This window comes from Pelophylax lessonae, assembly GCF_965119305.1.
Source record: "Pelophylax lessonae genome assembly, chromosome: 8".
Taxonomy (NCBI): Eukaryota; Metazoa; Chordata; class Amphibia; order Anura; family Ranidae; genus Pelophylax; species Pelophylax lessonae.
The window spans coordinates 106,771,946-106,799,204 of record NC_138775.1 but is presented as its reverse complement, the minus strand read 5'-3'; the positions used below and the strand labels follow the sequence as shown (position 1 = coordinate 106,799,204).

Genomic DNA, 27,259 nt, shown 5'->3' with positions numbered 1-27,259 from the left:
ACTGGCTCGGTGTGAGGAGAAGCAGAGCTGATCGCCGTTACGACGACTGTGTTTACATTACGGCTAAAATTGGACACAGCCATCATGTGATCAGGAGAGCTAAGAGAAGCTGTGACAATAAAGTCCATATTAATCGGTCCGTTACACAATGTTTTTTTACTATTATTAAGGGAACTCCTATGGGGAGGCAGGTTTGTTGCCCACAGAGAGGTCTGTACCAATATAACTCCCATGGTTCTTTAATGTTACAAATTTTATACAATGGACGTTTTAGTGATTTAATTATATTACGATTAGACTAACAATCTGTGCCTCACAGGAGTTTTGTAGTACCGGTATGGTCCTAATGCTATGCATAGGCATTACCCGGATAGGAATGACCTTTCCCCCCCAAGGATTCCATAGCTATGGAGATCCCCGGGGTGGCTCTAGATATACAGTTCTTTAGGTTGTGCATAGCCCTAGGGCATCTGTGTGCGTGGGCATCTGGTTGCTCATATTTGCTAGGCCCATGTCTTTAGCATGCATGTAGGGATACATAGATACGAACAGCAATTGATGACTCACATTACACCACCATTATTGGTGTCCTAAAGCGCATTTATCCTTGTCTTTTTCTTTATCCTTGCTATGGTATTTATATACCAAAAAGGTTGTATCAACACTTTTAGATTATTTATACAATTTTGCGTTTACCTTGTATTATATATATATATATGTTATATCGCATACAAGGTAGGTAGTTTGCTGATGTACACCCTGGCCTATTGTCCTGTGAGCCTGCCACAAAACATTTGCCCCCTCCGGACTAGTTGGCACGTCTGTAGATTAGGGAGAGGCAGGGGTTAATGATCTCTATGTCCGTCCCTGCCCCTCCCCGTCTATTCTGTGGACTTTGCTCAGACACAACCGGACATAACGCTGCTGGATGCCCAGAAGCGACTTAAGAGTTGGTGGAACGCAAATTCACCTGCACTTCCCGGAACCACAAGACGTGCGAGCGTTCCAGCCATACAAGAGGGGAGCCGAGGCAGTAGCATCCAGGATGCCTCTGGGGCAGCTTCATCAGGTTTGTGCGAGGTGATGGCATCAGAGTCACTTCTGAACGGATGATAAATTAGATATGTAGATGAAAATGGGGGTACACCTTTTGTTTTAGGTGGATGCATGTATAATTTGTAATTGGATTTTGAATTGACATTGTATGCTATGTGATATTTGCTATCATTCCTGTCAATTGATCATGAAAGATAGGTATTAACCCAGGGCTAAAGCCTGGAGCTTATCTAAGATGGCGGAAAAGACTACCTATATGTATATAAATGCAAGTTAGGCAATTTGCTCGTTTGCCTCTGAGGAAAAGGATTCTCCCTCGAAATGTATCAGTGAAGCCATCACGGACGCCTTCTGGTCTCCTTGCACTATTGGAGCCTTCCAGCGGTTCTGGAGGAGAGTTGTCTTCATTTTTGCTTTGATATGTGTGCATACATCATGTGTTTGTGAGTATTGTGTGTGTCATTTTTTACCCTTTAATGTTGACGCTGTGTTTTTGTTTATAGCACAAGAAATGAAACCCCCCAAGGTTATCAAAGACCACCAAAAGAAAAATGGATTTTTGTAAAATCTTACCGTAAAATCCTTTTCTCTTAAGCTCATTGACAGACGCAGTCCTCTTGATTAATATCAAATCGGGTTATACTGCCCTCTACAGGAGTAGGACACTAGGCAGAAGGAAAACGTTCTGGCCACACCTTAGGGGCAGTCCCAGAGGGTATATCCTCTCTCTCCCTGCTACAGGATGTCAGTTATGTCACAAAGCAGTGTCAGAGAATTTAACCCAACCCAACTCAAAAGTAGAGGGGCGGGTACTGCGTCTGTCAATGAGCTTAAGAGAAAAGGATTTTACGGTAAGATTTTACAAAAATCCATTTTTCTCTGTCGCTCATTGACAGACGCAGTCCTCTTGATTAATATCAAATCGGGACGTCCCAAAGCAGTGCCACAAATGAGGGGAGGGATGACAGAAATCAAAATTGAAATCCAGAAGGCCCAACCGGTGCCGACTAGAAGTCTTAAAGGCTCATCAAACCAAAGGATGAGACTCAACTGAAAATCCAACAGAAAAAAAAACCTCGAGGTAGACCAACGGTCTCCTCAAATTGCGGCCTGCAGAACCTTGCGGCCAAAAGAGGTATCGGACGATGCCATCACATCAACTTTATAAAATTTTGTAAAGGTATGAACCGACGACCAGGTAGCCGCCTTGCAAACCTGGACCACTGACGCCTGATGGCGGAAGGCCCAGGAAGCACTAAGCGCCCGAGTGGAGTGCGCCTTAACAGGGAACGGAGGATTCCGACCCTTAATAGAATAAGCCGTCTGTCTGATCCATCTGGAGATAGTCGCGGCAGATGCAGGCAACCCCTTTTTGGGGCCATCCGTGATCACAAAAAGTGAATCCGTTTTACGAAACGAGTCCGTAGTTTTCAGGTATACCCTGATTGCCCGAACCACATCCAAGGAATGTAACGCAAACTCCCGAGGATGACATGGCTTAGGACATAGGGAAGGCAATACAATGTCCTCATTCAGATGAAACTCTGAGACCACCTTAGGAAGGAAGGATGGATTCGGATGAAGAACCACCTTATCCCTATGAACCACCAGATATGGGGAACGACAAGATAATGCGGCCAGTTCTGACATCCTGCGTGCAGAAGTAATGGCCACCAAGAAGGCCACCTTCTGGGATAAAGTAAGCAAGGGAATCTCCCTGATATTTTCAAAGGGAGGTTTCTGAAGAACCGACAATACCAAATTAAGATCCCAGGGCGGTAAGGGTGCGCGCACTGGCGGAGCCAAGTGCCGCACCCCCTGGATGAAATTCTGCACTAAGGAATGGGTAGCCAAAGGTTTCTGAAAGAAAATTGCTAACGCTGAAACCTGACCCTTGATAGTACTCAAGGCCAGCTTCTGCTCAACTCTGTTGCAGAAAAGCCAAGATTCGGGACACCGAATAGGCCCGTGGAGGAAATCCAAAGGATTCACACCACGCAATATAAGACCTCCATGTGCGATGATAGACTTTTCTAGAAGTCGCTTTCCTTGCTTTAATTAAAGTAGGAATAACTGAAGTTGACAATCCCTTGTCCTTCAGCACCTGAGTCTCAATAGCCAGGCCCGTTAAAGCCAGCGATTGTAAAGCAGGATGGAAGATCAGTCCCTGAGACCGCAGATCCTCCCTGAGAGGAAGTCTCTAGGGAGCGTCCGCGACCAGCCTGACGAAGTCGGCGTACTCGGGTTGACGAGGTCAATCCGGCACTACCAGGATAACTGGAATTCCTTCCACCTCTATCCTGCGAACAAGCTTCAGCAGCAACTTGAGAGGAGGGAAGACATACAGTAGCTGATACTGTCCCTACGGGGCGACCAGCGCGTCTGCTGTGTTCGTTCGCGGATCTCGGGAGCGGGTTACAAAACTCCGCGCCTTCCTGTTGAGCCGAGCTGCCAACAGATCCACCTCCAGGGTGCCCCAATGAAGGCACCGCTGGTGAAATATCTCTGGATGAAAAGGCCATATCCCTTGATCCAGAATCCAACGGCTGACATAGTCTGTCTGCCGATTTTCCACCCCCGGAGTGCATACTGCGGGGAGAGCCGGAACAAACCGTTCCGCCCAATGAAGAAAGCTGGCCACCTCTATGGCTGCCAGGGCACTCTTGGTGCCCCCTTGGTGATTGACATAAGCCACGGCCGTGGCCTTGTCCAACTGAATCCAAACCGGGTTGCCCTGAAGCTACTCGGTCCAGAAAATCAGACAAAGTCTGATCGCTCTCAGTTCCAATACATTTATCGGTAACCTGGATTCTGTCTGAAGAAATGACTTCCACTGGCTGAGCATCGGAAACCGAAGCTACCAGACCAGAGACTCTCTGGTCAGCTGGCTCAACCGGATCCGATTGTCCAGAGAATCGGGATTCCGATTCCATCTGAAAAGAATCTCCTTTTGGGGAATTCGGGTATGCGACTGGGCATACGGTACTGCCTCTAAGAAGGCCACCATCAGTCCCAGGACCAGATAGTTCAATCCCCTGTGGGAACTAGGAATGATCTTTTGCAAAAGTGAAGAAAACGTTCTGCTCAAGGAGCGGGAACTGCCGCTCCCTGTTGCATCAAGTCTATTACTACTCCCCGCCAAGTTTTTAAGCGATCCGGGGATAGTCGAATGTTGGAAGGGAAGAATCGCACCGGTAGAAGTGATTGAAACTTGATTTTGTATCCCGACTTCATGACCTCGCAAACCCCTTTGTCCGGGATTCTGGAAAACCATGGATCCGTAAACCGGTGAAGACGTCCCCCCCACCCCAGAGATGGGTGGGGGCGCACCTTCAGGCTGTCTTATCTTCAGGTTTGGCTGAGTCGGGCTTTTGTTTTCCCGACCAGCGCCCTCTGAAACCCCCTGAAGGGGCTTTGGAGGACTTCCCCTTATCGCCCGCCCCAGCGGAGCGAACAAACTTCTTATGAGCGGAAAAGGAAGGTCCTCGCTTGTTACGAGGTCCTTTACCTTTAGCTGTCTGTGGTAAAAAAGTGCTCTTACCCCCAGTGAGATCCTTTATAATCTCATCCAAGGTGGCCCCAAACAGGCGATCCCCCTGAAAAGGAAGATTAGCCAAAGTCTTTTTGGAACCTTGATCAGCCGACCAGCACTTTAACCATAACACGCGTCTGAGGACCACTGCTGAAACAGATGCACGCCCTAGCAAGGGAGTGGCGTCCAGGGCAGCGTCACAGATTAACTGTAGCCCTTGTATAATCTGCTCCAGCAAATCTGATACTGCCGGGGGGATACTTCTACCCTTTATGTCACGGCGTAACATTTTGGTCCATTCTGTCAATGTTTGTGAAACTAAACCAATGGAAATCACTGGCCTAAATGTTGACCCTATCAGGGAAAAAATGGAGCGGGATTCGGCTTCCACTTTTAGATCCACCGGATCCCTAAAGAACGGAGCGTCCTCCAACAGGATAACAGTGGCTTTATTTAGTCTGGAAATTGGTGGGTCCACCACTGGTGGTACCATCCATTTCTTAAGGAGGGATTCCTCAAACGGATAGCGCCTAGCAATGCGTTTGGCAATTCAGGGGTTCTTTTGGACGATCCCATTCTTCCTTAATTAGGTTACCAAAACATTTGGGCAAGGGAAAAAGCTTCGCCATTTTGGTAGGCTTGCTGGTACGAAAGGGAATTTCAGTGTCATCTACCTCTGCCGATGTAACCTCAAGACTTAAGGTTTCCCGGACAGACATGACTAGTGCGTTCACTAACGCTTCTTCTTGCGCTATGGCGGAGGCAGAAACGTCCTCCTCACTGTCTGAGGAGACCGTACCTAAGACAGCAGTCCCAGAAGAGGGACCTACAGCTGCAGTGACCAGCTCAGAATCCGTATCTGAAGTATCAGATGAAATAGGGGTAGGCGGGGGTCGCTTCCTTGACCCCCGTCCCTGACAGGCTACCTCCACCCGGGATACCAAAGACTCCAAAACTGCTGATAATGCATCAATTACAAGTGGGGCACTGGAGGGTCCTGCGGCCACCTCGAGGGGATCAGACGGGGATACATGTGTGGCAGGGTCCATGATTATACAAGACACTTGCCAGCAAACAAAAAAATAATTTCAAAGAAAAAAACTTTTTTTTTTTTTTTCTTAGTCCCCCAGCGCAACAGTGCCCCTCAGTGTTACCTGCTTGGACCCCACAGAGAGAGAGAGAGAGAGAGAGAGAGAGACCCCAAGGCTCACCACCTGATGCACAGAAGTTTCTATCAACCTGCTCCCAGCACTGTCTGTTACAGACAGGAAGTCTTTGGCTTGCTTTCCCGGGTAAAGGAGGCGGCTCCGCCCCTTTACACGCCTTCCGGCGCATCCCAATTACTCCTCGAGGTGTTTGGTCATCTCAAACATGGCCGCCCCCATGCTGGAGACGCGAGGCTACGCCAACATGGCGGCCCCGCGCGACCTGCGGGAAAATGGCGGCGGCCTGTGGCAAGATAGCAGCAGCCTGCGGGAGGTAGTCATCGGCCTGTGCGGCCTGCGGGAAGTGTACGGCCTGTGGGAGGATGGCGGCCTGTGGGAGGATGGCGGCCTGCGGGAGGATGGTGGCCTGCGGATGGCGATAGTCCAGGCAAAGGCATCGGCCTGTATTGCACCTTATGTATCAGGTAAGATGCTATCACCCTCTTACATGGCCATCCTAATAGTAATGCCAGCCACTGACTTGAGTCATGGTCCCTTGCTGTGCCCCTCATACAGTGACTTCCGATTGTCAGCTCCCAAACCAAGCCTTCTGGTTCCTATTCACTAAATCACCCTCAAGAGGGGAATCTGTGACACCTATTATAGGATAGAGGGGGGATCCAGGATTATACAGGTCCGGTCATCCCAGGGAGGGGCCCGCGTCCACCCACAAACCCGACAGGGGGAGAGGGGGAACATTTACTCACCATACCGGAACAGGCGGGTGCCAACTCCTGACAGAACCCCTCTCGACCGAGAGGGGGGGGGGGGCTGTCGACCAATACGGACGCCGTGACTCAGTTTCCAACTGGTCGTCGGTGTCCAGGCGAGACGTTTAACTTGCAAGGTCAGTCCCCGTCCAGTGGGACTATGTCGCGGCCGACCGAGCGCGGAGCTAGGGCCTGCACGCGCTCGTAGGCTGACTGGGGTGACCACTGGATCCTAACATCCAGCCCGTCGCCCAGTTTCAGCATACTTGCTTGAAGATCTCACAGGAACAACTGGAGAAAAAAGCTGCCTAAAAAAAAAATCTTGCCAGGACCAAGATCCCAGCAAGGAACTAAGGTCCTTACTCCTAACTAGACAGAAAAAAACTGACATCCTGTAGCAGGGAGAGAGAGGATATACCCTCTGGAACTGCCCCTAAGGTGTGGCCAGAACGTTTTCCTTCTGCCTAGTGTCCTACTCCTGTAGAGGGCAGTATAACCCGATTTGATATTAATCAAGAGGACTGCGTCTGTCAATGAGTGACAGAGAAAGCTCTATTTGTGAGGAAAAAAAAGAACCTCAATTTCATATGGGTACAGCGTTGCACGACCACGCAAACGTCAAAATAACGCAATGCCGTGTCGCAAAAAAATAGCCTGACCATTAAGGGGGGTAAAATCTCCCTGAGCCTGGTCCAGGCCCCTTATTACAGGAGGACCAGTGATACCCCCCTTATCCATAGCTGGTCATATATATAGGAAGATACCCTATGTGGATGGTGGTGTAAAACTAGCACTGGTGGTAAATAAGGGATAAATCTTATACATTTACGGTTTTGGCAGAGATAGACTTCCATGTAATAGAAATGTATGCTTGACACGCACAAGGAAAAGACGGTACATAAGGTGGCATATGGACATTAATGTAATACACAGACATATACAGCATGCGTTGATTTTCTATAGAAATACCGTATATTTACTGATTACTTTGTATTGTTTAATTTGTGTATTATTTGGCGGCACTTCTTCATGTATATACTATCTTTGCATTTCCTATGACTTGCATTGGAAGAAAAGCAGTTCCAACACAAACAAAAGCCAGTCGACACAGGCCCATAAACTAGTAAACAAATGTAATCTTTACTAAATAAATGGAGTATACCCGAAATGCATCTGCTAAAGCAGTAGTCCCATCATTTTCTAAACGATTTCTTCCAGCAACAAATACTTTCAAAGCCAATGGTTTGCCAAGTGAACTTGATTTTCTGTGACATTCTATAAGGGCAGCAGCTAGAATCTGAAAGAAACATAGTAAACAAAAACACATTAAAAAAAAATTATCAATATAAATCACAGAAGCAAAGACACTAATTTCTGAACTATCCACACAGAAAACCCAATTTTTTGGAAAAAAAATACACTTTTTTTAAATTAAAAAATAAGAAAACAGTAAAGTTAGCAGATTTTTTTTCTACAATGTTACGCCTAGTAAATAGATACCGAACATGTCATGCTTCAAAATTGCGCACGCTCGTGGCATAGCGGCAAACATTGTTACTTAAAAATCCCCATAGGCGACACTTTAAACATTTCTACAGGTTACCAGTTTAGAGTTACAGAGGAGGGGTTCACATTATTGCTCTTCCTTAAACAATTACTGCGATACCTCACATGTGTGGTTTGAACACCATTACATATGTGGGTGCAACTTGCGTATGCGTTCGCTTCTGCGCGCGAGCTAACAAGGACAGGGCGCTTTTTATTTTGGTAAAGTCCGCCGTTTAAAAAAAAAACCCATCAAAGTAAAGACGTAAATACACGGTGGGCAGTCTATAAGTGGTTAAGTAGCAGAGGGGGTTGTTAATCAGTTTCAGCTCCTTTGGTGTTAATGAAATTAACAGGGGCACTAGATAGGCAAGAATGACAGAAATGGTTTTACAGGTGGAGGCCACTGAAATTCCCTACTCCTCTTTTCTAAATGTTTTTCACTAGTTTTGGTTTGGCTAGGGTCAGTGTCACAAATGGTAGCATGAGACAATACCTGGACCCTATAGCGGTTGCATTCCAACACATCAATACGTGCTATTGCCAGAAGATTTGCTGTGTCTCCCAGCACATGCTCAATAGCATGGAGGAGATTCCTGGAAAAAGGCAGTTGCTATAGGAGAGATGGACAGAGCTGTAGAAGGTCATTAACCTATCTGCAGGACCGGTATCTGCTCCTTTGTGCAAGGAAGAACAGGATGAGCACTGCCAGAGCCCTACAAAATGACCTCCAGCAGGCCACTGGTGTACATGTCTCTGACCAATCAGAAACAGACCTCAGGATGGTGGCCTGAGGGCCCCACATCCTTTACTGGGCCCTGTGCTCACTGCCTGGCACCGTGGACCGTGGAGCTTGATTGACATTTGCCATTGAACACCAGAATTGGCAGGTCCGCCACTGGCACCCTGTACTTTTCACAGACGAGAGCAGGTTCACCCTAAGCACATGCGATGGACGTGAAAGGGTCTAGAGAACCCATGAAGAATGTTATGCTGCCTGTAACATCATTCAGCATGACTAGTTTGGTGGTGGGTCAGTGATGGTCTGGAGAGGCATATCTATGGAGGCACGCACAGACCTCTACAGGCTAGACAATGGCACCCTGACTGCCATTAGGTTACGGAATTAAATCCTTGGACCCATTGTCAGACCCTACACTGGTGCAGTGGGTCCTGGATTCCTCCTGGTGCCCGACAATGCCCCACCTTATGTGGCAAGGGTATGCAGCCAGTCCCTGGAGGATAAAAGGAATTGATACCACTGAATAGCCCCCACGCTCACCTGACGTAAATCCAATAAAACACCTCTCGGACATTATGTTTTGGTCCATCTGATGCCACCAGGTTGCACCTCAGTCTGTTCAGGAGCTCAGTGATGCCCTGGTCCAGATTTGGAAGGAAATGCCCCAGGACACCATCCATCATCTCAAAAAGAGCATGCCCCAACGTCATCAGGCACACATATAAGCACGTGGGGACCATACAAACTACTGAGTACCATTTTGAGTTGCTGCAATGACATTTCAGCAAAATGGACTAGCCTGCTGCATCATTTTTTCACTTTGATTTTTAGGGTGTCTTTAAATTCAGCCCTCTGTGGGTTGATCATTTTCATTTCATTTAAACGATGTGGAATCCTTTTGTTCCTAACACATTACCCAGTCCATATCAGTATGGATATCCAGCATTATATTTTACCCTTTTGAGATCTGATGTCTTTTCAAAGTGTTCCTTTATTTTTTTGAGCAGTGTATATAAATACAGTAAAACCTTGGACTGCGAGCCTAATTAGTTCCAGAAACATGTTTGGAATCCAAAGCACTCGTATATCAAAATTAATTTCCCCATAAGGAATAATGGTGCCACAACCATTTATTCATAAGTCCTTCAGTTTATAGACCATTAAAAAGATATTAACGATGTGATAGGTTGTGTAACCATAAAATGTCCATCCATAAATGGCAGCATCCAGGTGCCTCTAAATGTAACAACATGGATACATTTAACCACTTGCTGACCGCCTAACGTACACGTACTGCGACAAGTTGGCTCTTCTGCGCGAGATCACATACCTGTAAGTTATTTCGAGCAGCGGGTCTGGGGCACGCGGACCAAGCAGTGGTCGGATTCGGTTCAGAACCGATCAATCATCAGGTCCAGGCCAATGGTTTATGGCCTGGACCTGCTGAACGGTTCTCACGTATGGCAGAACATCCTGTACCTGTGTTAATGTAAACACAGGCACAGGAAATTATGCAATCTTATCTCCAAGAGCCCTTTTCGGTTCCAGTGTGGGAAGAGATAACATCTACCTGTGAGCACAAGCACTACACTGACACCAGAACACACAGTCAGGCACATTTGACCCCTTGATCGCTCCTCCAGTTAACCCTTTCACTCCCTGCCACAGTGTCACTAGGTACAGTGTTCAGATTTTTTTACGAATTACTGTATTAGTGTCACTGGTGACGCTAAATAGTGTTAGTCCCATACAGATTTAAGGGACCCGCCACATATTCCCTAATAAGTGTTAACCCCCTAATTGCCCCCAGTTAACCTTTTTACTGCCCTGTCAGTGTCATTAGTACAATGTACAGATCATTTTTCTGATCACTGTATTAGTGTCATTGGTTCACTAATACACTTTAACCCTTTAATTGCCAGTAACACTAACACACACACTACACACGTCTATTACTATTGTAGTGTTCGAATGGATCAATATCCATCTTTAAACAGCGCAGAACTATACTAGCGTCCTCAACAGTATAGTCATCCTAAAAACGCAGTGTTAGCAGGATCAGCCCTGACACCTGCCAAAACCTGCATTTCACCATCCTGCACCCCCCCCCCCCCCCCCCCACCATTCCCAAGTGCAGTGTCAGTAGATCATTGTCACTTCTGGTTCACAGTAAATAAATCCGCATTAAAGTCAGGCCTGATTTTGGCTAGCTCTAGCAGGTAAACCTTTTTGGTAGTGGTTTAAAACAGGCCATGACAGCCAGGTGCTTTCTTAACGGCAAGACTCACTAGATACCTATAAATTTAGTGGCAAAAATTTAAAAAACAAAAACAAAAAAAAAAAGGTACACTAGTGAAGAGGCCTACACGATGTTGAGACAGCGACACCCTGACAGATCGCTCCGACGACAGTAGTGGTCACTGCTAAGTCAGGCTTACCCGACCCCATGAAGCAAAAAAAGGAGATGACCGCACTCCGATGTAAATCAAAAATTGGAGTAAAATTTATTCCACATCAAACAAATAGGCAAACTGGAACAACACACTGTGGATGCAGGACACAAAGGCAGACGCGTTTCACGACTTAGGGATGTCGCTTACTCATTGCAAGCTGGCAATGAGTAAGCGACATCCCTAAGTCGTGAAACGCGTCTGCCTTTGTGTCCTGCATCCACAGTGTGTTGTTCCAGTTTGCCTATTTGTTTGATGTGGAATAAATTTTACTCCAATTTTTGATTTACATCGGAGTGCGGTCATCTCCTTTTTTTGCTTCATGTGATTCCGGATTGACCGACCAGCACCTGACATCCAGCCCACCTGGAGCGGTCTTTTCCCAATTGGATTTCAGTTACCCGACCCCATTCCAAGGTTGCTGAAGTGCAACATACGCATGGTTCTCGTATGCAGCAGTGTACCAGTAGTAGCGCTGCTCAACCTTCTGGTGAATTGGTGAGGTGAGCGGCCTAGCACATCTTGGTCGTAAACAAATGAGCACTGCAGTAACACTTGGTGACATGGAGAGTCCCATAAGTGCAGTTCCAGCTGGTGCAATGGCTAGGACAAATAGTGTCAAACAGTCACCAAGAATTCAAAGACCAGGCCGAAGAGCCCATAGTGTCCTTTCTGATGTGCTTGAACATCCTGATTGGGATCCCACCACTTCTGCAGCGCCCATACTTCCACCATTCACTGGCCAACACAGAATTTAGGTGGAAACAGCAAATTTAACACCCCTTGGTTTTTGTTTGAGTGTTTTTTCATGGAAGATCTATACGGATCTATTGTGAAACAAAGCAATTTAAATTCCAATAAATTTTGCCACAAACCCAAATTTGACCCTTGCCAGACAATTTGGATGAAAACCTATAATGGCTTCCAAATTTAAGACTGTTCTGGACCTATCCCTCAACATGGGCATTACTAAAAAGAGTGAGTTGGTCACATTGGTCCACTGACCCAATTCATCATATGCCCGCGTTCTCTGCTGCTATGGCCAGGACAAGATATAGAGCAAATCTTGCTGTTAATTCACTTCAATGACAATGTACTCTGTCATCCTCAGTGTGACCCTGAATATGATCAGCTCCACAAAACTCGGCCCCTCGTAAACCACCTAAACTAAATATTTGCAGCCTTGTATATGCCCCAACAAGTTGTTTGCGTAGATGAGTCCCTGAATACATTTTTGTAAGCTTATGTACTATACAAAGTTTCAGGAAGAAGTGGATCCTTCCTAAACTTCCAGGAAGAGATCATCACAGCCCTCCAAATGCAGTGAGCGGCCTGCATGAGAGGAATTTCCCGGATGACGCCTGATGAAAGAAAGCCCAAAAGTGCCCGAGTAGAGTGCGCCGTTACAGGGAAAGTAGGAACATGACCCTTGATAGAATAGGCCTGAGTCACCGTCTGTCTGAACCATCTGCAAATGGTCGCAGAAGAAGCGGACAGCCCTTTTCTTGGACCGTCCGTGATCACAAACAGTGAGTCTAACCTCCGAAAAGACTCCGTGGCTGGCAAATACACCCGAATCCCCGAACCATATCCAGGGCATTGCAAAGCAAATTCCTTAGGAGGCTTGGGCCTGGGACACAGGGAAGGCAACACAATGTCTTCATTTAAATGGAAATCTGAGACTACCTTAGGAAGAAACATGGGGGAAGAACCACCTTATCTTTGTCGGCCACCAAGAAGGGGGTACAAAAAAAAATAACGTCCCCAGCTCCGACACCGTGCAAGCAAAAAGGCCATCTTCTAGGACAGCGTAAGCGGAGAATCTCAAGACTATTTTCAAAGGCAGGCTTCTGGAGAACAGAAAGCACCAAGTTACAGAGGACACTGAAAAAGCAACCGTGCTGAATTCTTTTTTTCTCGTCAGTCTTTACGCAGGAAAAGGAAGGGTACACTGACCATGACTGTATGGTTAGTAGTAATACACAGGACTTGCCACTATGGCTAACAGAGGGGGAAATCAGGGAAAGACTGGATAAACTTAGCACAAACAAATCACCAGGCCCGGATGGCGTACATCCGAGAGTGCTCAAGGAACTCAGTATGGTTATATCTAGACCACTGTTCCTGATCTTTGCTGACAGTATTAGGACAGGAGATGTACCAGGGGATTGGAGGAAGGCTAACGTGATTCCGATATTCAAAAAGGGCCAGAGACATATCCCGGGAAATTATAGGCCTGTCAGTCTGACATCAATAATATGTAAACTTTTGGAGGGGATGATAAGGGACTATATCGTAGAGTATGCTAAAGACAACAACATCATCAGTAGTAACCAGCACGGGTTTACAAATGGGCGATCTTGTCAAACCAATCTCTTAGCATTCTACGAGGAAGTGAGCTGTGAGCTAAATAGGGGGAGACCAGTGGATGTGGTGTACTTGGATTTCGCTAAGGCGTTTGATACAGTTCCCCACAAGCGCTTAATTTATAAAATAAGGTCTGCAGGTATCGACAGCAGGGTTTGCTCTTGGATACGGAATTGGCTAAAAGGCCGTGTCCAAAGGGTAGTAATAAACAGCGCATACTCAGACTGGTCTGAGGTAGTAAGCAGGGTGCCCCAGGGCTCAGTCCTGGGACCAACCTTGTTCAATTTATTCATAAACAGCATTGAGGAAGGGATCAGTAGTTCGTTATCAGTTTTTGCAGATGACACAAAATTGGCCAGGGCAATAACTGCACAGCATGAAGCAGATATCCTACAGAATGACCTGGACAAAATTACGGAGTGGGCAACGACATGGCAAATGAGGTTTAATGTGGAGAAGTGTAAGGTTTTGCACTTGGGGACCAAAAACATAAAAACACAATACACGTTAGGAGGGGAACCCTTGGGGGAATCAAAAATGGAGAAAGATCTGGGAGTCTTAGTTGATGATAGATTAGGCAACAGCATGCAATGCCAAGCGGCAGCTTCCAAAGCCAACAGAATATTAGCATGCATAAAGAAAGGGATGTATTCCAGAGATAAGACTATAATCCTTCCACTTTATAAAACTCTGGTCCGACCGCATCTGGAGTATTCTGTCCAGTTCTGGTCGCCAGTCCTCAGGAGGGATGTGTTGGAGCTGGAGAAAGTCCAGAGAAGGGCAACTAAACTGATTAGGGGGTTGGAGGACCTTACCTATGAAGAGCGGCTGCAATCGCTCGATTTATTTTCCCTGGAGAAAAGACATCTGAGAGGGGACATGATAGCAATTTATAAATATCTTAATGGGGATCTCAGCTTAGAAGAAAAGCTGTTCATTCGAAGGAATTGCATGAGGACTCGAGGACATACAATGCGATTAGAGGAGAAGCGTTTTAACCTCAGGCAACGTGGGGGGTTCTTTACTGTTAGGGCTACAAGATTGTGGAATTGTCTACCACAAGAGGTGGTTTCTGCGGGTAGTATGGTGACTTTCAAAAGACTCTTAGACTTACATCTCAAGGATCAGGAGATTGAGGGCTATGTTAGATGATTACAGTCACACACACCTACACAGGTTGAACTGGATGGACTATTGTCTTTATTCAACCTCACCTACTATGTAACTATGTAAGATCTCAAAGACAGTAGAGGAGACCGCACCAGTGAACTCAAATGTCAAACCGCTTAAAAAAAAGGTACCCACCAGGGAGTACGCGGCCAGTGGTCGCTAAAAGAAGACCACCAAGGCCGACACCTGGCCCTTGATGGTACTCAAGGCCAATTTCTGCTCAACACCTCAAAGAAAGGTCAAAATCAGAGCCACCGAAAAAGAATGAGGATGAACACCAAATTGACTCACACCACGAAGTCAATCCGTCCAGTGATCCAGGTACAGCCTGATCGCCAAAGTTTCAAGACTGGACCAGTAGTCTGGACCAGCGTCCAACAACCCTGAGCGGAGCTCAGTCCCAGGGCACCTGCCCACCAAGAAAAACTGGCATCTGTGGTGACCACTTTCCAATACAAGGCGAAAAAGGATTTTCCCTGCCGAAGAGCGAAGCCCACCAGACCAAGGAACACCTGGATCCCCAGCTCAGCCAAACCTGAATGTCCAGAAAACTCAGACACTCGTATGGAACTGTGCAAATGGAACCGCTTCGAAGGTAGATACCATCAGGCCCAGCACCCGAATGCAAGTGTGGAGGGAAGACAACCTGCTGGACAGCAGTAGATGACTCGCAGCATGCAACTTCTGGAGTTTATCCAGAGGGAGGAATATCTGGCTAAAGCTGAATTCAGAGCCTGACCCAGATAATCCAATTTTCTGGGGTCTCATGTGGAACTGAGCAAACGGAACCGCCTCGAAGGTTGACACCATCAGACCAGAGGCCCACATGCAAGTCCGCAGAGAGGGCAGATTGTTTGCCAACAGCAAACGGATCGCCCCCTTCAGCCTCTGCAGCTTGTCCAGGGGAAGAAAGACCCTCGCCAAAGCGGAATCCAGAGTCAGGCCCAGATAAATCCAGTCTCAATGAACGTATCGGGGCGGATTTCTTGAAATTGATATTCCACCCAAACTCTTGCAGGGTTCTGGCAGTGATCGACAGATCGCCCAACAAGGCTGAATGAGAGTCCGCTCTTAATAGAAGATCGTCCAGATACCCCAGTACCACAATACCCCCTTGGCACAGCAATGCCAACACCGGGGCCAGCACCTTGGTGAAACGCCACAAATTGATAACGCTCCTCTGCTACGGCAAAGCAAAGAAACTGCTGATGCCCGTCCTTGATATCTATGGAGGCAAAGAGGTCCCCTTGGTGTAAGGACGCCACTACCTTGCGGATGGATTCCATCCGAAACTTCTGTACCCGCACAAAGCGGTTCAGAGCCTTGAGATCCAGGATTTGACGAGCCTTGCCCACTTTTATGGGCATAGTAAACAGGTTTGAATAAAACCCTTGAAAGTGATCCTGAGAGGGAATTGGCACAATCACCCTTAGTGCAAGTAGATCTCGTACCTCCTCTCATGAATCCCTTAACCACTTCAATACCGGGCGATCTCTGGCACTACGCTCCTACATGTAAAAATCATAATTTTTTTTGCTAGAAAATTATTTGGAACCCCAAAACATTATATATATATATTAGTGCCTTGCGAAAGTATTCGGCCCCCTTGAACTCTGCGACCTTTTGCCACATTTCAGGCTTCAAACAAAGATATAAAACTGTAATTTTTTGTGAAGAATCAACAACAAGTGGGACACAATCATGAAGTGGAACGAAATTTATTGGATATTTCAAACTTTGTTAACAAATAAAAAACTGAAAAATTGGGCGTGCAAAATTATTCAGCCCCTTTACTTTCAGTGCAGCAAACTCTCTCCAGAAGTTCAGTGAGGATCTCTGAATGATCCAATGTTGACCTAAATGACTAATGATGATAAATAGAATCCACCTGTGTGTAATCAAGTCTCCGTATAAATGCACCTGCACTGTGATAGTCTCAGAGGTCCGTTTAAAGCGCAGAGAGCATCATGAAGAACAAGGAACACACCAGGCAGGTCCGAGATACTGCTGTGGAGAAGTTTAAAGCCGGATTTGGATACAAAAAGATTTCCCAAGCTTTAAACATCCCAAGGAGCACTGTGCAAGCGATAATATTGAAATGGAAGGAGTATCAGACCACTGCAAATCTACGAAGACCTGGCATTCCCTCTAAACTTTCAGCTCATACAAGGAGAAGACTGATCGGAGATGCAGCCAAGAGACCCATGATCACTGTGGATGAACTGCAGAGATCTACAGCTGAGGTCGGAGACTCTGTACATAGGACAACAATCAGTCGTATACTGCACAAATCTGGCCTTTATGGAAGAGTGGCAAGAAGAAAGCCATTTCTTAAAGATATCCATAAAAAGTGTTGTTTAAAGTTTGCCACAAGCCACCTGGGAAACACACCAAACATGTGGAAGAAGGTGCTCTGGTCAGATGAAACCAAAATCAAATCAAATTTTTTGGCAACAATGCAAAACGTTATGTTTGGCGTAAAAGCAACACAGCTCATCACCCTGAACACACCATCCCCACTGTCAAACATGGTGGTGGCAGCATCATGGTTTGGGCCTGCTTTTCTTCAGCAGGGACAGGGAAGATGGTTAAAATTGATGGGGAGATGGATGGAGCCAAATACAGGACCCATTCTGGAAGAAAACCTGATGGAGTCTGCAAAAGACCTGAGACTGGGACGGAGATTTGTCTTCCAACAAGACAATGATCCGAAACATAAAGCAAAATCTACAATGGAATGGTTCACAAATAAACATATCCAGTTGTTAGAATGGCCAAGTCAAAGTCCAGACCTGAATCCAATCGAGAATCTGTGGAAAGAGCTGAAAACTGCTGTTCACAAACACTCTCCATCCAACCTCACTGAGCTCGAGCTGTTTTGTAAGGAGGAATGGGCAAAAATTTCAGTCTCTCGATGTGCAAAACTGATAGAGACAAACCCCAAGCGACTTACAGCTGTAATCGCAGCAAAAGGTGGCGCTACAAAGTATTAACTTATGGGGGCTGAATAATTTTGCAAGCCCAATTTTTCAGTTTTTTATTTGTTAAAAAATGTTGAAATATCCAATAAATTTCGTTCCACTTCATGATTGTGTGCCACTTGTTGATTCTTCACAAAAAATTACAGTTTTATATCTTTATGTTTGAAGCCTGAAATGTGGCAAAAGGTCGCAAAGTTCAAGGGGGCCGAATACTCTCACAAGGCACTGTATATTTTTTTTTTTTAGCAGAGACCCTAGGGAATAAAATGGCGGTCATTGCAACTTTTTATGTTACACGGTATTTGCGCAGAAATTTTTCAAACGTGTTTTTTTTTTTGGGGGGGGGGGACGACTGTTTTGTGAATTTAAAAAAAAACACTAAAGTAACCCCAATTTTTTTGTGGAATGTGAAAGATCGTATTGGGGGGACTTCAATTATCCCGACATTGACTGGGAAGAGGGGACTGCACACTCACATAAGGCCCGTCTATTCACGGAAACCTTACAGGACAACTACATGTCACAATTGGTGGATTCCCCTACCAGAGAAAACGCAATCCTGGATCTATTGATCACTAATGACCCAGACATAATCTCGGAGGTAGGAGTCCAGGACAACACATTTAGTATAAATAACAATATAAAAAGGCAAGTGGGGAACATAAGAACCCTAAACTTCAAATGGGCAAACTTTCCAAAATTGTACTCCTTGATGGAAAGGGTAAACTGGGACCAAACCCTGGGATCCCTGACCACAGAGGAAAAATGGGAATGCTTTAGGAACATATTAAGCAAAGGCATCTTGCAGTGCATTCCTATGGGGAATAAATTTAGAAGAGACAGAGCCAAACCTGGCTGGCTAAACCGTAGCGTTAAAAAACTTATTAGGGGAAAAAAATTGGCCTTCAAGAAATATAAATCAGAGGGCACAGTATCGGCCTTCCAGCAATACAAGGAGGCAAATAAGAAGTGTAAACACGAAATCAAGATGGCTAAAATCAACTTTGAGAGACAAATAGCGGAGGATAGTAAAAAAAACCCAAAGAAATTCTTTAAATATATCAACAGCAAAAAAACTAGGGCAGAGCATATTGCACACATAAATAACGATGATGGGAGGATGGTTACAGAGGACACTGAAAAAGAAACCGTGCTGAATGCTTTTTTCTCGTCAGTCTTTACGCAGGAAAAGGAGGGGTACACTGACCACGACTGTTTGGTTAGTAGTAATACACAGGACTTGCCTCTATGGCTAACAGAGGGTGAAATCAGGGAAAGACTGGATAAACTTAACACAAACAAATCACCAGGCCCGGATGGCGTACATCCGAGAGTGCTCAAGGAACTCAGTATGGTTATATCTAGACCACTGTTCCTGATCTTTGCTGACAGTATTAGGACAGGAGATGTACCAGGGGATTGGAGGAAGGCTAACGTGATTCCGATATCCAAAAAAGGGCCAGAGGCATATCCCGGGAAATTATAGGCCTGTCAGCTTGACATCAATAATTTGTAAACTTTTGGAGGGGATGATAAGGGACTATATCGTAGAATATGCTAAAGACAACAAAATCATCAGTAGTAACCAGCACGGGTTTACAAATGGGCGTTCTTGTCAAACCAATCTCTTAGCATTCTACGAGGAAGTGAGCTGAGAGCTAGATAGGGGCAGACCAGTGGATGTGGTGTACTTGGATTTCGCTAAGGCGTTTGATACAGTTCCCCACAAGCGCTTAATTTATAAAATAAGGTCTGCAGGTATCGACAGCAGGGTTTGCTCTTGGATACGGAACTGGCTAAAAGGCCGTGTCTAAAGGGTGGTAATAAACAGCGCATACTCAGACTGGTCTGAGGTGGTAAGCTGGGTCCCCCAAGGCTCAGTCTTGGGACCAACCTTGTTCAATTTATTCATAAACAGCATTGAGGACGGGATCAGTAGTTCGTTATCAGTTTTTGCAGATGACACAAAATTGGCCAGGGCAATAACTACACAGCATGAAGCAGATATCCTAAAGAATGACCTGGACAAAATTACGGAGTGGGCAACGACATGGCAAATGAGGTTTAACGTGGAGAAGTGTAAGGTTTTGCACTTGGGGACTAAAAACATAAAAACACAATACACGTTAGGAGGGGAACCCTTGGGGGAATCAAAAATGGAGAAAGATCTGGGAGTCTTGGTTGATGATAGATTAGGCAACAGCATGCAATGTCAAGCGGCAGCTTCCAAAGCCAACGGAATATTAACATGCATAAAGAAAGGGATGTATTCCAGAGATAAGACTATAATCCTTCCACTTTATAAAACTTTGGTCCGACCGCATCTGGAGTATTCTGTCCAGTTCGGGTCGCCAGTCCTCTGGAGGGATGTGTTGGAGCTGGAGAAAGTCCAGAGAAGGGCAACTAAACTGATTAGGGGGATGGAGGACCTTAACTATGAAGAGCGGCTGCAATCGCTCGATTTATTCTCCCTGGAGAAGAGACGTCTGAGAGGGGACATGATAGCAATTTATAAATATCTTAATGGGGATCTCAGCTTAGAAAAAAAGCTGTTCATTCGAAGGAATTGCATGAGGACTCGAGGACATACAATACGATTAGAGGAGAAGCGTTTTAACCTCAGGCAACGTGGGGGGTTCTTTACGGTTAGGGCTACAAGATTGTGGAATTGTCTACCACAAGAGGTGGTTTCTGCGGGTAGTATGGTGACTTTCAAAAGACTCTTAGACTTGCATCTCAAGGATCAGGAGATTAAAAGGCTATGTTAGATGATTACAGTCACACACACCTACACAGGTTGAACTGGATCGACTATTGTCTTTATTCAACCTCACCTACTATGTAACTATGTTATGCCGAGTAAATAGATACCTAACATGTCACGCTTTAAAATTGCGCACACTCATGGAATGACGCCAAACTTGGGTACTTAAAAATCTCTAAAGGCGACGATTTTAAAAGTTTTACAGGTTACCAGTTTAGAGTTAAGGCCCGTACACACGTACCGATCGTCGGCATACAAACGTCAGCGGAGGAAAGATCTGCCGATTGTACGCTTGTTAGTATGGTGCCTCCGACAGCCGTCAGCGCACATTCTGCCGACAAGAATCTGTCTTGCAAGCATTAAAATTTTTGTATGCCGACACCAGAGCGGCCGATTGTTCGCCAGTCAGTACAGAATTCGGACGACAGACCGCAGATTTGCAAGACTGGGCATGCTCAGAAAAGAAAAAACACAGGGAAAGTTAACCATTACATGACATCACTTCTGCAGTCGGCTGTAGTCGGTGGACAAAATTCTTGTGCTGTCTTTGCACTTTTCAACAGACACCGACAGCCCAGGGACAAAAGACGGCCGATCGTTCGCTGACGATCGGTACGTGTGTACGGGGCTTTACAGTGGAGGTCTTGGGCTAGAATTTTTGCTCTCACTCTTAACGTTCGCGGCGATACCTCACATGTATGCACCGAACGTCGTTTACATATGCATTCGCTTCTGGGGGCGGGGGCACTTACATTTTTTTTTTTTCTTAATGTTTATTTTTACACTTTCCCTTTCATCTTTTTTTTTTTTTATCACATTTATTCCTATTACAAGGAATGTAAACATCCCTTGTAACAGTATTGAAACTGCCAGGCCGGGCAGCTGCAGGCATCATTCAGATATCCACACTTAAAGTGGAGTTCCACCCATTTTCGTAACTTTAGATGTATGTAATCCCCTTTAAAACGACTTTTACCAATGGAAACTTTTTTTTTTTTTTTTGCTAGTTAATACCTTATTTTCTTGTTTATTCCTCCTCTCCTCACTTCCGGGTCCGATCGGCGAGGACGTCATTCGGCGATTCACAGTGTGTGCTGGGATGTATTCCATGCCAGAAATCTCGCAGTATTACCCAGGAGATGAGCTGTACTATGTGTATTCAGGACGTGACCTGCCCCGCCTCCGCCCAGCCTCCTCTCAGTGAGTTGTACTGTATGCATTGTATTCAGGACGTGCTCTGCCCCGCCTCCTCTCAGTGAGCTCAGTGAGGATATAATGCTTTCAGTTCTCGCTCACTGAGAGGAGGCGGGGCAGAGAACGGACTGAATACAATGCATACAGTACAACTCACTGAAAGGAGGCTGAGCGGAGGCGGGGCAGGTCACGGCCTGAATACACACAGTACAGCTCAGCTCCTGGGTAATACTGCGAGATTTCTGGCATGGAATACATTCCAGCACACACTGCAAATCGCCGAATGACGTCATCGCCGATCGGACCTGGAAGTGAGAAGAGGAGGAATAAACAAGAAAATAAGGTATTTACTAGCAAAAAAAAAAAAAGTTTCCATTGGTAAAAGTCGTTTAAAAGGGGATTACATACATCTATGTAATCCAACGTATTAAAAATGGGTGGAACTCCGCTTTAAACCCCAGGACGTCATATGACGTCCACCTAAGGGGAAGTGGTTAACGGTCTGGAGATAGAAAGAACCTGTCCAGCGATCGAGACCAGAATTCGATCTTGTACCCTGATCGGATCAGTTAGAGAACCCATTTGTCATGAATTAGTGAAGTCCATGGTTCCGGAAAGAAACAAAGACGTCCCCCCACCCCAGAAGGCAAGGATTTGTCTGCAGAACCGGACTGGCCGGTCTTTGATTTACCTCACCACAGCTTCTTGGAACCTCCAGAAGACCTGAACGGCTTTCCCTTTTCTTGCGACCCGGAGGTACGAAAAAGCCACCTATGAGAAGTGAAGGAAGGCCCCCGCCTATGACGTGGCGCCTAGCCCTTAGAGGATTGAGGGAGAGGAGTACTCTTCCCACCCATAAAGACATTTGATCAGTTCATCCAGAGAAGGTCCAAACAACCTCTCTCATGTAAAAGGAAGATCAATCAAGGCCTTCTTCTTGGGGAGCTGTTCAGATTCTAAGTTCCCCTTAAGTAACTTCACCTATTCAGTGACCGTCTGATACCAGAATGTTCACAAAGATTGGTTTTAGTATGGAACCCGCATAGATGGCGGGACAGAGACTCCATCCATCTATCCACGAGGTCTGTAAAAGTCAGGGATTCCTTCACCGGAATCCACAGTAGGCTGATTCAATCTGGAAACTGGGTGATTCACCTTTGGTGGCACGGTCCATCGAATGGAAACCCCCTCCGCAAAGGGATAACGCCGTTTAAACTGCGTGAGCACCAGTAGCATGTGCTTGATGTGCCGCCATTGATCATTACCAATACTGTCAAAAAGCTCCAGACTAGGAAACAGCTTGCCTGACTTCTGGGCTTTGCGGGATTCAAAAGACACCTGCGTACCGGACACTGTAGATTCATTTGCCATTTTTACATTTTCTCACACGGAAACTATGGGTGCTTCCACCAATGCACATTCCCGCATTTCTCCATAGGTTAATAAATGGGGAGAGGTTCTGCTGACTTCCATCATCCAATTATGTGTAAGCAAAAATGCATTCTTTTTTTCCCCTTGCATGGTATTGGGTATTTTTGTAAAATGAAGACTCACTTACTAAGCCCTGGAGCAACTGCACAGTCTATTTGCCTTTAGTAAATCAACCCCTTAGTCCCATGTATGTGAATACTTTTTCACAGCAAATGCACTTGAAACTGCCCCAGGTGGGGTCATTTGAGGTTGTGTGGAGGTCCTCTTCACCCTCAGAATGCAAGGACACAGATCCATCAGGATGGGGAGCATCCCTGGTGGCCATATCTGCCTCAGAATCTGAGGATACCACCGATGGAGTGGACGTTTGTGGCTATCAATAATTTAAAAAACAAAATCGACCTTTGACACCATGCTTTCCAAGACTGCTGTAAAAGCAGACAGACACTGCAACCAAGAGGGTCTAGCAGCCACACTGAGGGGGTCTGTAGGTTAAACATCGTCCTGGGACTCCATTTTTCACCGATTTAAAATAATGCAGTATCACTTGATCACCAAATCGCGATCCCACCGCAGCACTAGCGGTATCACAAATCCCAATCCAGTACAATCTGTTAGAAAAGTGAGTAAGGAAAAACTAGAGGGAACCCCAAAAACATTACCCAACCGTTCAAAGGGCTTGCTGGAACGTTCTGTGAAACAGAAAGTAAAAACATTCTGACAGGAAATAGAAACAGAAAGAAAGGCCTGGGTTATTGCTAGATCAAATGTGCCATGCCTTCTGCCCGTCCAGCGATCTGGACTACAAAAACATGGCCGCCCCATGCATTCCTATGGGGAACCAAGAGAAAATAGCTGCCCGTACATTGTCAAAGGAAAACAATGAGTACGAATCTACAGCAAAATGGCGGCCCCCACGGCGTGCCATGCGGTCTCCCGGACCCCTGAAGGGAGCTCCCAGAGAAGGGGCATCGGAAGGTCCTTAAGAAAAGACCCCACCAGAACAGACACACTTGCAGGAATTACCACCCCCCAAGGTAGGTACCTACTAGGGGATGGGGGGGGGGGGGAATAACTGAGCATTACTCACCATACCACGGTACCAGGTGTGCACCACTCCAAACAGACCACCTCCCACCCGGGGTGGGGGTGCTGCCAGCCAGGGGGTACGTTGCAACTTAGGGTGTTCCAGGTCGTCACGTCTCAACGAGACTTTTCCACTCGCAGGCTCGCCCCCATCCATTGAGGCTCTGTCGTGGCGAGGCCTAGTGCTGGACTATAACCTGCTCACGCTCGCTGACCAGGCTGGGATACCTTAAGGATCGAGATTATCCAGTCGGAAACCTAGCTGGCTGATGCTTGCAGTTCTCCAGGAACTCTAAACTAGTAAATAAAAATAACATATAACAAAAATTGATCAGAGAAAAGGATTTTACAGTAAGACAAAAAATTGGGCTTTTTGTCACTGTAAAATCCTTTTCTCTGACGTTCACTGACGGCACAGCTCCTGAATCTTCTTGACCATTGGGTTATGCTGCCCACGAAAGGAGTAGAACACTAGGCAGGAAAATGCTTTAGCACACCTATGGGGCAGTCCCAGGGGATATACTCCCACTTATTTCTATAGGCACACAGTTTGGTTGCAAGCAGTGTCAGAAGAAACATAACCCAACTCAAGTGCTTGCGTAGAATGCGCATTAACAGGGAAAGGAGACCCTGACCTTTGATTGAATTAGGCCTGCACCATTGTCTGTCTGATCCATCTGGAAATGGGTGCGGCAAACACGGCCAAACCCTTGCAAGGTCCATCCATAAGGACAAATAGCGAGTCTGATTTCCTAAATGACTCGGTAGCCGCCCGGTACACCTTAAACGCCCGAACCACAGCCAGAGAATGGAGAGCCAAAAATGGAGACCCCTTGGGTCCCGCTGATGGTACTGTCGAAAACGGGCCGATACATTGTGCTCACGTTTGCCCTTTAGTATATTGGTGATATGTTCGCCCACTCTTATCTTAAGGGTACGTTTGGTGTGACCTATGTAAACCAGATTGCATGGGCACATAAGCGCATACACTACGTGGGTAATGTCGCAAGTGATAAGATGTTTGATTTTGAATGACTTGTTAATAGCTGATGACATACCCGGCTATACGATCAACGGTGTCGGAGACTCCCGGAGCTATCTCTCCTGGCGTGGAGCCAGATCGCAGCGGCAACAGCCGTCTACCCCACCTCTGCTGTATGATGTGCCTGTCTGTATTCTACTAAAAGTGAGTGCATTGTTTTATATGAAGAAACAAAATTTGTTGCTGACATATTGCACTAGTGGAGGCTGTATTTTGTCCCTACATGCTCTGGAGTTCCGGGGAAGTTTTTATGGTAAACTAGGAGGCGATTCCGTTCAATTGGTCCATACACTTTATATGACTCCTGCTGGTCCAGTTATGTGAATGCGATTCCTGCTCATTTATGAGAATAGATAAGCATGGTGGTCTGGTGAGTTGCCATTCCTTACATCCCCGGCACTTGGTGGTGGAAACAGAGGTGATCCCTGTAGATTTCACGATCAATCGGATGTCTATTGGATTATACATCATTATCTTTTACCTGTGGCTGGAAGGACTATGGGACATTTATAGTGTTTTTATATGCTTTGTATGATTCACTGGTGCTTTCTACCTATATGCCTGGTGTCTGACAATTTTAGATTGTCATTTGCGCTACTATTATTTGTCATCAACATCATGTCTTAATTTAGATGGAAACCAGAAAAAACCTTAGGAAGCAACGACTAACAAGGACGAAACACCACTTTATCTCTGTGAACCACCAAGTAAGGTGAACAAACAAGACAAAGCTGCCAGTTCCAACACCCTACATGCAGAAGAAAAGGCCACCAAGAAGGCTACCTTCTGGGAAAATGTAAGCGTATTGAGGAATCTTGCGAATATAGTTCAACGGCGGTTACTGAAGAACCGACAGCACCAAGTTGAGATTCCACAAGGGCAACAGAGGCCGCACTGGGGGGAACCAAGTGGTGAACCCCATGAACAATGGTGTGAATCAAAGAAATGCTTAGCCAAAGGACGTTGAAAAACAAAAAGACAACCAGGCCGAACCTGGCCCTAGATGGTACCCGAGGACAGACGCTGCTCAACACCTCATTGGAGGAAAGCCAAACTCAGAGTAACCGAAAAGGAGCGGGGGTGAACCCAAGAGATTCCCACCCGCAAAGTACGCTCCTCAAACGCAATGGTAAATATTCCTAGAAGTAGATTTACTAGCCAGCAGCAGCGTGGGAATCACCAATTCAGACAACCCTCTATCCTTCAGCATCAGGCTTCTGACAGCCAAGTCGCTAAGTCAGCGATTGTAAGGATAGATAAAAGATTGGCCCTTGGGCCAACCGATTTCCTCCAAGAGGAAGTCTCCAAGGAGCAACGGCGTTCAATCGTATTAGATCTGCGTATCAAGACCGGCGAGGCCAGTCTGGAGCCACTAGGATGGCTGTAATTCCTTCTGCCTCTAATCTTGGCAGAAGTTCCAAAAGAGGAAAGACGTATAGCAGACGATACTGGCCCCAAAGGAGCCATCAGTGCATCTGTGGCGTCGACCAGAGGATCCCGAGACCGCGCCACAAACATAAGCTCCTTCCTTTTGTGATGAGAGACCAACAGGACAACCTTGGGAGTTCCCCACCAGAGACACAACTGATGAAACACCTCCATAGGAAATGTCCAGTTTACCGATCGGTAGTCTGGATTCTTCCAGAGTCCAGACCCCCTGAGCACAATCTGTTCCAAAAACGCAACCCCGTTCAGACAGGCTGCCATCCATGGTGACCACCGCCCAGTACAGGAGAAGGAAGATTTTCCCTGTCGAAGCACTAGGGAGCGAAGCCATTGAATCAGAAACTCTCTCGTACTCTGGCTCAACAGGATCAGATTGTCTAGAGAGACTGTGGGTTCTTGCCCCACATGGCAAGAATATCTCTTTGCAGAGGTCTTGTGAGGAACTGTGCAAACAGAACCGCCTCAAAAAAGGTAGACACCATCAGACCAGCACCCGCATGCCAGTCCTGAAAGATGACCAATTGCTAGACAACAGGAG

The 27,259-nt window shown here is 46.2% G+C and overlaps 1 protein-coding gene across 1 annotated transcript in view; it reads right to left on the bottom strand.

Moving 5' to 3' along the window:
• Nucleotides 1–27,259, bottom strand: part of RANGAP1 (Ran GTPase activating protein 1) — a 355,492-nt gene that overhangs the window by 145,709 nt on the left and 182,524 nt on the right. The window contains exon 6 of the mRNA XM_082265579.1: nucleotides 7,666–7,800. Within this exon, the coding sequence (XP_082121705.1) occupies nucleotides 7,666–7,800 (135 nt within the window). The remainder of the gene's footprint in view (nucleotides 1–7,665; nucleotides 7,801–27,259) is intronic.